General features: G+C 35.4%; 1 protein-coding gene across 3 annotated transcripts in view; it reads right to left on the bottom strand.

The window, feature by feature from the left end:
* LOC108749456 (synapse-associated protein of 47 kDa) overlaps positions 1–12,384 on the bottom strand; it is a 71,659-nt gene extending 59,275 nt beyond the window's left edge. For all 3 annotated transcript variants that reach the window (XM_018488192.1, XM_018488193.1, XM_018488194.1), the window contains exons 1-3: positions 12,029–12,384; positions 7,218–7,418; positions 6,541–6,626 (exon numbers count right to left, since the gene is read on the bottom strand). In XM_018488192.1, coding sequence (XP_018343694.1) covers positions 6,541–6,626; positions 7,218–7,418; positions 12,029–12,174 — 433 coding nt within the window. In that variant the 5' untranslated portion in view covers positions 12,175–12,384. The remainder of the gene's footprint in view (positions 1–6,540; positions 6,627–7,217; positions 7,419–12,028) is intronic.
* Positions 12,385–12,740: the final 356 nt, after the last annotated feature.

Here is a 12,740-nt window from a genome sequence, read left to right as displayed (position 1 = left end):
AATCGAACGAAAGAACAAGCGAAGAAAATCAATAACATGTATGTGCTTGAAATTGCTTCCATATGTCAAAATTGTACATTGAGATGCCAATCAAGGAGAACCATCTATACGCACATCCTTCGTAAAAAGTTCATGATAAAGGAAAGTCTTCCCTCTTTCCAATCACACGTTGAAATTACAATTTTATTTAAGACAAATATATCTAATACTATTGACAGAGAGATATCTATTTGTCGACTAACATCAACTTGATCAAGTTACTCTGAAATTTGGCAAATAAGCCAAAAACAAATCAACGGAGAGGAAATAGAGTGGCAGTAGAGGTAGGCTCATCGAGTTGCGGTTACGTCGTAGTCGCTGATTTTCCGAGGGAAAGGAAAAGTTGGTTGGGGAAGTGTATTGATCGATGAAGATGGGGTCCAACCCGTCGACGACGCGAAGGATGGCTACTTGCTGACTGGATCTAGTTGTACTCGAAGCGTGAAAACGTTTCGACGATCGTTTTCCCACCCACTCGTGGCACTACTCCCACACATCAGCGATGGTAAGATGGAACGACGAGTGATTCACAGATGGAATATATTCAACGATTCTTCCACGATTTGTCCAGAATAAACGCAGGCCAGCGCCATCGGCCAGAGCCCGCCTCGGGCCAAGGACACGTGCAACATCCACAGTCTTTCAGTCATTTGCGCAAACTACCCTTGGCTGCCAATCTCATACGCTCGCTCTCTCCTCTTTCTCCTCTATCTCTTATTCCCTCTCTCCCCTCTCTCTCTCTCTCTCATTTGCAAAATGTTTCTTTACTTCCTTTCAACCACCGTTGAATTAATCTACATATACTGCGTATAATGCAATTGGAATACATGCGATGCGCATTTTCCCTTTGAAATATGCGTAACTGACAAGCGTCAACTAACGATGGAATTAGTAGCTTATCTTCTAATATTAGCGTTTTGAGACTGCAGCTTTTCCTTATCGAACGGAAGCAATTAAAATCATTATGAGTCATGGATTAGTAATGTAGATCGTAAAGGAAGAATACTGTACACATACTCGAATGACATTTCTCACTTTTAATAGCATTTAATCTTACTAAGTACACGTATATGTAAACAGTTCTTCGATAGTTTATTTGATACCCGAGTAAATATCTATAGTACATGTGTGTATATATCTAGGCCAAGGATGAGCCCATCAAGCCCATTTCTTTCATCTCTTATTCACCCTTTATTTTATTAATCTCCGCTCGATTCATGCTGGAATGGGGGATGAAGAAATATTTCGCAAAGTCGCGAGATTGAAAGATAAAAAGCTGCAGCGAGATTGAGAAGATATCCTCTATAGATCGGTTTATTATGCGCTATAAGACTTGAATTTTCTGAATTTATATCTTCTACGCCTATTAGGCAAACGAGTGCGGAAATTGCACTTTTGTGCAGTGATTGCTTATTCACACCGAGAAGTTTTCGCGATGGAACAACGATCGTCTATAGACGTTCTTACGTCTGAATGAAACGTACTAAGTGATTAAATAAAAAAACTCTATTCCGATTAGAAAATTTTAATATAAATAATATCTCTGTGGAAAAACAATAAAACAGCATTAATTCAAGTATTTAAAAATACTTGAATAAATATGTTAAAAATATCTTTTTGTCAGCGGCGTTTTTTGTATCCACCTAAATGTACCTAAATGTAACAGCTGTTATGTAAATAATCGTTTACATATACACACGCGAATATCGTATAAATACTTCACATTCAATTTCATCACGATTATTATGCTAGCCCGCGCGTACAAATTCTGCACAGAAGTGCAGATTTCATGGGTCGATGCTTCGATTCGATCGATAGGAACTGTACAATGTGTCGTATGTCCCATTTGTACAAAACATCTCCAATTCCACGCGACGGAATTCATTCACTCCATTTTAATTAATAAAAACGGAGATGTACACTTTCCCATTGCACTTGCAATAAATTGTACATTTTTGAACATGCGTGAGTGCTGAAAGATGCTGCAAATATCGTTTTGTGCATTTAGGTGCAAAATGTATGTACATATCTCGGAACGTAGAGCCATTCATATAGACTCTCTCGCGGCTTCAAAGTTCATCAAATATTCCTCGGCCTCCGCGCGTTTTCATGGTAATCAAATAAACCAGTCTATCTTGTTGTAATGTGTGACGGTTCCAATCCCTTGCGCATTTTCACTCAGCGAAAGAATAGGAAAAGTAAGGTATATTCGAGAGAAAATTTCTCTTGAACGATGGCACTTAACGATTCGCCTTTGCAACTTGCTCTTTGTTCGTAAGACTGATCGGCAAAGCGCTGATGGAAGCGCGATTTCCGATAATATCATTGTAAACGCTTCACCGCGCTGTACGCAAAGCGCATAGCCCAGAGCATAGCCAAGTTGAACGAGCAAAGTGACCTTTTCAATAGGTTTCGTCCGAGAAAAAAACATGTAACAATGAAAAATGTTATTATTACAGGTAACGGATTAACGAAGACGTTCAGACGTACAGAAAAAATAAAAAAAATTATATAATAATATAGCCTGCGAGAAACTTCGGTACGGTCAACATTTGAGAAGTATAAAGATAATTTCAGAAAGGGTTGAAATAATATTCCTTGTTACTCCTGTATCTGTATCGTAATTAAAACAAGTAAAAAATCCTGGTAGAAATGTATGCAGTTTTCCTAGATATCTATCCAGTTACTGTCTAATATTACTGTATTTCTCATTAGTTGTAAGAATACTGCGTAAAAACTGGACAAGAACTTAGAGTTTTATTCAATGAATGAAACAGTTTTCTTAGTAAAGATATAAATTTTTATGGACAACTGCTCAACTATTGTCTAGTATTAATAGATTATTATTAATTAATAGATTATTAATTAATATTACGTAATCTACTTATTGTTCAGGTTCAGTAAATGGGTTCAAATTTTATGCAACTTGTGCGCAGTAACCGCAAGCAAAACATATCATGATTGGGCACTTAAGTTTACTTCTCAATCATTAAACAGAGTTGATATATAACTGTCCAGTAACTGCTCAGAAAATGCAATAAAATTTCAGAACCAGGGATATCTAAAATAAATTATTACTGCGCGCAATTTATTCTAAAATGAGAATGAATATAATCTCTCTGTATACCAAGAAATACAAGAAAAAAAGGAGCTAGGAAGAGAACATTTAAAGAAGCTGCCCCTTTTCTGTATAAACAACAAAAAAATAATTTCAATAATTTTAAATTAAATATTATTGTAAAATAGTCTTAAGATAATTTTCAAAGAAATTACCAAAAAGCATTTGATTAAAAGAAATATCACAGAAAGAAAGTAAGCAAATATCAAGTTTCAGAAACACTTCGTATGTATTCAAAAAGTAATGCTCTCTTTAATTTTGCAAGCAAGGATTCAATATATATTATTGAAATAGTTCCGTGCAAAATAAGAAAACACTTTCCCCAAAGAGAAATCGTGTGAAAGGTATAATTTTGAAATACTCATATAGTATCGTATCTCTGTCAGAGATTACGTGTAAAAAAGTTTGCGAGATAAAGGACATATGAATAATACAAAGGCAATTTCCGGGAGAGGAGATACACTACGGTATCACGTACGTGCAAGCGTAAATAACCGCTCAGGGCAGAAATCGAATTTTCTGCGGGAACATGGGACGATTTAGCGGCGTGTGTAATCAAAGGACTGACGACCGAGGCAAATTAACCAGCAATTGTGCAAACCTGTGTAAACGTGAGCTAAAAGATTTTTAATTTACTGATTTGTTTAACGCGCATGTAGATCACATATGAAACGTGAATAACGTAAAAAATATTAACGATTAAGAATATTCCCTCGTAGATATTATAATAGAATCGTATTTATCATAATCTAGTAAATCACGTTCCATCTTCCTAAATTAAAATAATTGATATTTCAATAATTAAATCTCTGTATGAAGATTAAAACTCGTCCTCCGTATTTCATGTAAGATATTCAGAGAGCAAAATAATTAAATAAATGTAAATATACAGCAAAATAAATCTGCCGTCTAAATAATCATTTTCTCGACTTGAAGTTATATGAAACTAATGCAAATACTAAAAAATTTTCTTCAAGAGTCGTTACTTTCGCATTTTTAGTTTCGCTCTGACAAATTTCCAGAAATGCACCGTGTCGAAAAGTCTACTCATGTGAGAGTACTTCTCTGATTCAGACAAATAAAGAGTACATCTTACAAGCGAGGCAAAGAGTAACAGTCACATGCGACAACACGTTCAAAATATTTCGTTCGCAAATTTATCGTGCGATTTTTTTTCCTGCCCAACACAACATATGTTCATTTGCCTTTACGACGCCACCGAGCTTCTTATAAGCATCCTACAAAGAATTTTGCTTTTACGAAATGAGAGATACGCCCGTTACGCAAAGTGCTTCAACTTGTGGCGCACAAAGAAAGTAGCGAAAAAGTAATAAGATACATAAAATAGTGATATAAATATATACACAGAAAACAATGTTTGGTTGAATTAACGGAAATTCTGGTAGAAAATCAACGATCCAGAATTCTAATTAAATGTACAAGATTTCTGGTTAAATCTATTAAAATTTTAGTTAATCAACATTCAAAAATCTACTAGATTTAATCAAAAATCTAGCAGACTTAACCAGAAGGTCTGGATCGTTCATTTTCCATAAGAATTCCAGTTAATTCAACCAAACATTTTTTTCCGTGTACGAGTAAAATAACGATAAGATCCATAGAATGCTAGCGTAACGATTTGTTTCCATTGAAGAAAGAAATAATTTGTATTATGTTACGTATGCGGGAGTATGGAAGTGAATTTCCAAGGTGCAACGCGCCATGAATTCTCTCTGTGTGAATCATGGAGCATAACAAAGCAAGACCTACTTCAAAAGAAATCATTATTTGTCGACTTGCATACTCATTGTCAGACTGTTTTAAGCAATAATAAAATTCTCAAGCTAGAATGTTAGAAAAGTATTGCTCCTACATTAATCTCAGTTTCAATGAATCTCAAAAGTGTAAAAATTCTGTTGATATTTGGCTGTTGACGAATATAAAACGCGATCTTCAAATAAACGTTAAAAATTATATTCGCTCAAAATTGAAAAGACATTTTTAGAAATCTTTAAGAGGATTCTCGAGAAATAAATATCACAATATCACAATAACAATCTGAAAAATTAATAAAAATTATAAATAATTGATAATAGATGCAATTATTAATCACAACAATATTTAATTATACTATTCTGTGAATGCATCCCAAATCTCCTGCTGGCAAAGCACTGCTGTTATTTAATTTTCAATATGCACCTGCTTTGCAGTCGTTCTAGGAAATCAAATTTCGCAGTAGAGACGAATGATTAAATATGAGCAGATACACATACATCATCGAAATATATGGGGTGCAAATTTCACGTTGCAATTAATATCACGCGTACTTTTAACTTTTTTTAATTGATTTAAGTCAATAAGAGAGAGAGAGAGAGAGAGAGAGAGAGAGAGAAACGTCAAAATATGCACTTTAAATATATATGTATATACAAATACATATATTATATGTGTATACGTATATTTTTCATTAAACTTCACTTTGTACCATAAGAAAATATTCTATATGATGGATATCAGTGCTAATATAAGCCACTTTTATACAAGCTTTTCAGCATCTTCCTCCTATATCTACGAACGAGGAATTAATTAAAAGTTTCCACCGTAATTTTCAGGAACAAGCATGGAGTTAAAGAACTGATTAATTTTTCTCTGACAGCGAGTACGCGTAAATGCCTGAAAATTGTAGTCAAAATTAGATATAACCTTCGCGGATATTTTTTTTAATATTAAAGCGCTTAAAACGTCTAAAATGTACAAGGTGTCTACACTGTTCGCGAAAGGCAAAGAGTAAACATCGGCTCAAACACGTTCGAGATAATATATGTGGGCGAAGTTATTGGCTCAAATGTGCTTTCAATTTTGTCTATCTAAAATAGTTTAAGCGAAACGGTTTTATACGAAGCTGGGGCGATAAAGTGAGCTGACGCATGAAGCATGTCGACCCACGTTTGAAATGATATATACCCAGGATTCGCCGAGATAGTCTCGTGAAAAATACCACATAAGACGCTTTAATCTCGCGAATAACGATGTAAATGGCGTTGAAAGTGATTTCTCGATACGAATACGATGACGACCATCAATCCTGACGGTATATTCATAAATACCTTTAGTACACACGATTGGGTCACTTGTGTCCCGCACATATTTTTTTCTTCAAGAACTAGGAGCATCAAGTAATTGATTATAATATTTATATACAATTTTGTAAATACGTAATCTGCCAAACACTTTCTAAAGATGTTAAAGTACACATAAGAATCACATAATTTTTGCATATTTGTTGAAGTGATAAAAATTAATCCGGGACATGAATGACCCATCGTGTGTAGTGAAGGATCGGAAAATCATTGTGTACCAAGGATTAATACTATGGGGCTTACCGGCGCCAAAAGCTTGTTGTCCATTTTTGTCGTCAGTTGGGGTGCCCTCTAAACTCGCGGGACCGCTGTCCGCTCCACCGGTCGCACTGAAAATATTTTCCCCGTGCATTCCACTTTATCTGACAAGATCGAACAGGACGCTACGCTCGCGAATGGTAATAGGGTTGGATCGTTACACATGAAATATTGGATTCCAAAAGTTTCAGTTTTATGGAACGCTTTTATAAAATGATTCATCATTCAAGATAATAGTATTATCGCATTAAAGCGACGTGTCTTTCTTACAAAAGTGCGTATTTTTTAGTTTTTGATTTGTCAAGCTACAGCAAATTTTTATAAAAACATAAAAACTGAAGAGATTCGTATCTAGAATAATGCAAAATTTAATTTATATAACACTCAATAGGTATAAAGTCAAAAACTTACGACTGATCTTTTAACCTTTTCCACCTTAAAAATATTCTACATTCAAATAGAAAAAGATTAGTTTTTCATACAAAGACATAAAAGAGAGGCATTGCATGAGTTTTTTTTTTTTCAATTTTATTTCCTACGTACATTTTATTTCCGCGGAAATTACGCCTGTCGCAAGATATCGCAAGATATGATGTAAAAGAGACATTTCATACTCAACGATCTAATAAAGCGTAAATAAAACATAAATATATTACCCCCACCTGCTTGCGTCGTCATCCTTGACTTGCTCGCTGACGGGAGCCTGACTCTCTTCGGGCTGACTCTCTTCTGTTTCGGTTGGCGGTGGAGCCTCACCTTCTGCAGCCCCGGCGCCGCGGCTTAATCCGGGTATACCGCCACTCAACCAGCCGGACATTTGATTCTTTACTCCGGCAAACATCTCCAATTTATTGCCTTTCGGACTGCAAGATAAAAAACCATGTATCTTAAATATGCTCGTTGTGGGGAAAATGTGAATTTAAATGAAAAATCCTGAACAAAAAGAATTCTACGACTTCACTGAAATATGGATTCTGTGCAATGTATTTAAAAGAAAAATTGAAACCTTAAAGATTGCGCGTATTAGGAATGAACAATGAAATATGAGAGAATCATTTGTATTGATAGCGAATGGGAAAATTAATCAGTCAGGCAACGCAATGTTAAACCAGCGTGGCTCTTTGCAACAATGAAAACAATAGAAAATCCTAAGTAAACGCAATTCAATTGCAATGCAATTTTCTGTATATATTATAGAACACATTCAATAGATACAATTGAAAAAAAGATATAAACGTCACGTAGCACGATAAACCGCAACGAACAACCGATCGATTAATTAGATTAGTGCAGAGAAATCGGATTACACGAGAAAGCGTGGGCACGGATGGAATTACAAACGCGACCTTTTTAATCACTTCCACAAATTTAAGCGTTAAAAGTTCCTCTCGTTTAAAACCTTCTTTACTACCAAAATTTAATGTCTCCCGCTGGAGAGATGTGAAAGCTTATAAATTCACATGTTATGCCACACAGTAGAAAAGTAACTAATTATCAAGTCAAAAGACTTGCAGGGACAAAATTCCCATTGGTATTAATCGTGTTCGTGTTATGAATTTTGGCGGAATAGATAAGGTCAACGAGAATTTCGAAATGCGTTAGACACGAGTTTGCAAAGTCGTACAACTCAATTTACATATACGATCGGACAATAATATTCCACTTTTCCCTATTATATATTCTTAGTAGACATATGCACTTCTAGAAATTATTTACATAGAGTTAACTGCTAATATTTCTTTACATGTAATTTGATTCCTTTAATAATTCGATAATAAGACACAATCATAGAAAAATCAGTTATTAATGAATTATTTCGTACTTTTTATTTTGATATATATTGACATAATAAAGTATAAAATTATTCAGTAAAATATTAATTTTAATTCAATTTTCACTTATCTTACTTTTTACACAAAATTGATTAAATAAATTAATTCATAAAGTTTAAACAAATGTAATTACATTTTTTTAAAGTACGCAATTTCACAATGCATAGCTTTTTCTTAAATGTAATTATACATTCTCCTTACAGCAATTAACTTATTTCATTATTTTGTGCATAGAGAATATTAAAATAAAATGGTCGAAAAATGAAAATACTATTATATATGTATATATATATATTTTTTTTATATTTTAAATATATAAACATAATAAAATATATTTCTGTAAATTCTAACTAATAATTACTATCATATTATATAAATGACCAAAGGAATCAAATTGCATAGAGGATATCATTTCCAGTTAAAAAATATCTCGATAATGTTCCTACCATGTAAAATACATGAAAAATATGCTATCATGTAAAATACATGAAAAATATGCATAGCATAAATCTTTGCAATAAATACACGTACACATATGAATATGTTGCAATAAATATATTTAATTCCAATCAAATTTGTATTGGAAAGGGATGTGAATTTGTCGTGTGCGAACTGGTGGCGTTATTGCGAATGAAGTGCTCGCGTACTATATACGATTTCCATTTCGCGAATTTCGTACAACTGTACATCCATCAGGTCGATCGAACGTGGAGCATCACGGAGGATTGATTTCGTACGAGAGTGGACAGAGTGCGTTATGTGTACATTTCGACACGTTGTCGTTGCGCCACGCATGATTTCGCAGGAAATACAATACATAATCCGAGAGCATAATTCACGCAATAATCGTCGCGACGTCGCAGAAGCGGTTTATAAGAATACTTTATTGAGATGTTTTATTCACATGCGATCTCATATTGCACGATCTTTGGATTAATTAAAAAGCGCATTACGCAACAATCCGCAAATGGATTGCAAGTGGGGAATTTCTTTTTTAGAATTTTATCGAAATTACATATTTCCATTTTGTGTGACGAAAATAACGCGTGCGCGCATATGTGTGCGTCGTTGTGTGTTGAAAGGTAACCAATAAAAGATTAAAATAAATGCAATCAATTTTCTAATAAAAATTCAAAAATATATGTGCTTTTTGCTATTTCTAGATTATAAATAAAAAGCCAGTAAATAAAATGTTGCGTTAAGGGACGATAATATGTAATAACGTAAATATACTCTTTAAAACCTTATAGAGTGAAATCTCATTCTTAAAGATTGAAAATTGCTTTTTGAAGACTGGCTGAATTTTCCACACTCTTTATATTCCACTTCAGAGATTCCACTTCAAAAAATTTAGAGAGTAAATGTGACACGTGTTATGAATCATGCCTCTGAGCGTAAATTTAAGCTTAAAACAGGCATTTTCGTGTAGATTTAAAATAGATAGACTATTTAAATAAAAAAATTTTACAATTTTAAAAGGGGCGAGTAAAAACATATAGGTTGTAACTTATCACATTTTGAAATTAAACGTATCCGTAACAACGTATCAATACGCGATAACAAATTAAAACTTTTAAATGAGTTTTTGCATAAAGTTGCTTAATAAACTACGCACACATATACACACGCACGTATTAATCGTATAAAATTAAATATAGTCCGTCGTCGAACATTTTATCAATGTTACGAATCGCATTATAATTACTGCACACGAAGTCATAAAGATGTCTGTTGTTGCAACACGTCAGGAGCAGATAATGCGTTATTATTATCGGCAACTGCATCACGGTGCAGACTGTGGACGCAAAATTGCATTTGTCATGATTTTAATCGAATCGATAGATGAACATCTAAACGACCCATCCAACGCGAGATAATTCGTTTGATCATCAAAGTCAAAGATACGCTCTCCTCACCGTGCTGATAATGTTGATATCAATCAATACAAATATCGTCTTCTGCTTCTGTTCATTAAGTGTCAAGAAAGATAGAACGTAGTTTCTGTTTATTTCGATTTGTGTCAATCGAATGAAAAAACGTCCATAAACGTCGCTGCGGAGAGTTTCGAATTTCCTGAAATGTTGATTCTCCAATCCACATTCTATTTGTCAACGGCAGTTTTTCGATGACAACAACAAAGTATTCGCGATAAGACAATCGATTACCCGCCGAGAAACCTTCCTGTAATTGTATTAGACGCAGACACAGTAATTCATTAAAATTTTATCTAAGAAAGTACTTTAAGAATAAATATATCCAAAATAACAAGAGAACGATTTATGTTAAAAGCAAAAATTTAAGGTATACAAAATCATAATATCGCTTTAAATTAACTAAGAAGTATTTAAGAAAAATATTATAAAAATCAAAGCTCTATAAAATATAATAAAATATACTTTATATTTTTATTATCTTAATGAATATGTATAATAAGATTAAAATACATTATAATTAATTGTAATAAAAATATTTTTAGAAGTTTTAATATTTTCTTCTTTTTTTTCCATTATTATATTATATCTTTATATTCGTGACATACGTGACGCTAAGCGATTTCTGAAAATCCAATTTCGATTTCAGCACGGTGGTAAATTTCACAAAAATAGGATTTGCTCAACGGAGTAAAAAGAACGAAACGTGAACATCGTTCAAGGATTAAATCCGTTCTTTCGTGCTTTCGCATATTGTCCATACTTGAAATTAAATAAAATTAATATTTAAATTAAACGGTTCGAAAAAGAGGAGAAAAACATTTTAGGAAAATGCTGAAAATATGCGATCGGAGAGAGGAAACGGAAGTGGGCGTGCGTCGGTGAGATCTCAACGACTGTACAAATTCGGCGTAGCGAATGTCGCGATTCGCGGGATATCACCCCGTCGTGCTAGTTTACGTAAGTTGGGCGTTATTGATCTAATCACGAAAACACATTCATCCGAGGGGAGGAAGTTATGCCGTCAGTTTTAAACGCGGCGCGTTTCTCTTCAAAAAATAAAGAAAAAAATTACCCAAAGAACGATGCGACCCAAATGCGGACATGAGACGTCCTGAAGACATAATTAAGATGTCTTTCTGGCATCGTGCCATAAGACGTCCCCATTTTTCCATTTTTAATATATATGCTGTTTGGGATCGCAGGATGAACCTGCGGATCCTCGCAATCGCGACTTACTTAGCTCGTTAATTCCACGTACGAGACGGCTCTTCTCGTTTTATTCGCGATAATTCACTCGACTTTCGGGATCAACTCTTCCTCGTCGCGCAACATCCGGATGTTGAATTTATCGGAATCGTGTAGGTTTCGAATTTTTCGTCGTTGACGGAGAGATATAAGGGAGGGAAAGAGGGGTTTCGAGTCCACGCAAAGTGGAGTCGCGAGAGGATCGATTCGCGCATAACTTCACGGCTGACAGATTCGCGACGCAGTTCGCGAGCCGCGTACGCATAACGTTCGTAAATAGGTACATCGTGAATAATAACGATGTAATACGGTGTAATGACGCGTAAGCGATGAACGGAATTCGTGATAACATCCGCGGCCGCGGCGGGCTAGCAGACGAACTCCCTCCCCCATCCTGCCGCCCAACGTTGCCCCGTTTCAACGATGTTGCAGGTTATGACAGAACACGAACGGCACACATACCTGGTATTGTTCTTTTTCTCGAGATCCGCGCTGGTCTCGACCTCCGGCGAGGTGGGTTTGGGCATATCGGGTGTCGGCTCTCCGCTGCCGTTCTCGGGCTTCTTGCCTATCCAGGTGGACACCTGATTCGTCAGGCCGGAGAACATCTTGCGATGTGCGTCAACGAGATAGAAATCTGCTCCTCTCTGTCTCTCTCTCTCTTTCTTTCTCACTTCCTCCTTCTAATCGAACGACGACGTATTCGACTTGCTCACGTATTCGGCGGAATAAAGCGTAACTGTCACCGAAATCCTCGCGAGACCGGAGTAACAACGAGTACGATAATACACCTCGTCCGTCCTCGCGACAGCGCAGCCACGAACTGCGTAAGCAGCACGTGCACGCGCGCAGCTCACGTTGCGCACCCGTCGCGACGCGAGCGCCGCCAACGGCCTTGCGCGGCAGACACGCGAATCACCAACGACCATCGATTGACGATTCTACGCGTCGCAACGCGCGCCACCTGATTCTCGGGGGTTGATTGTGTATTTCGAAACCGGGTGAAAATTTCAAAAGTGAGCAAATTCACTAGGCATTGATCAACGAAATTATATATTCTAAATGAAGTTGCTCGTTTTTGTAATTTTTACTTTATTTCAAGATAAAAATTACAAGACACAACCCGCGAAAAAATGTTATAATATATATGGATATATTATATATATATATAATA

Source organism: Trachymyrmex septentrionalis, unplaced genomic scaffold, assembly GCF_001594115.1.
Source record: "Trachymyrmex septentrionalis isolate Tsep2-gDNA-1 unplaced genomic scaffold, Tsep1.0 scaffold29, whole genome shotgun sequence".
Lineage (NCBI taxonomy): Eukaryota > Metazoa > Arthropoda > Insecta > Hymenoptera > Formicidae > Trachymyrmex > Trachymyrmex septentrionalis.
This window is presented reverse-complemented; position numbering and strand designations above follow the sequence as displayed.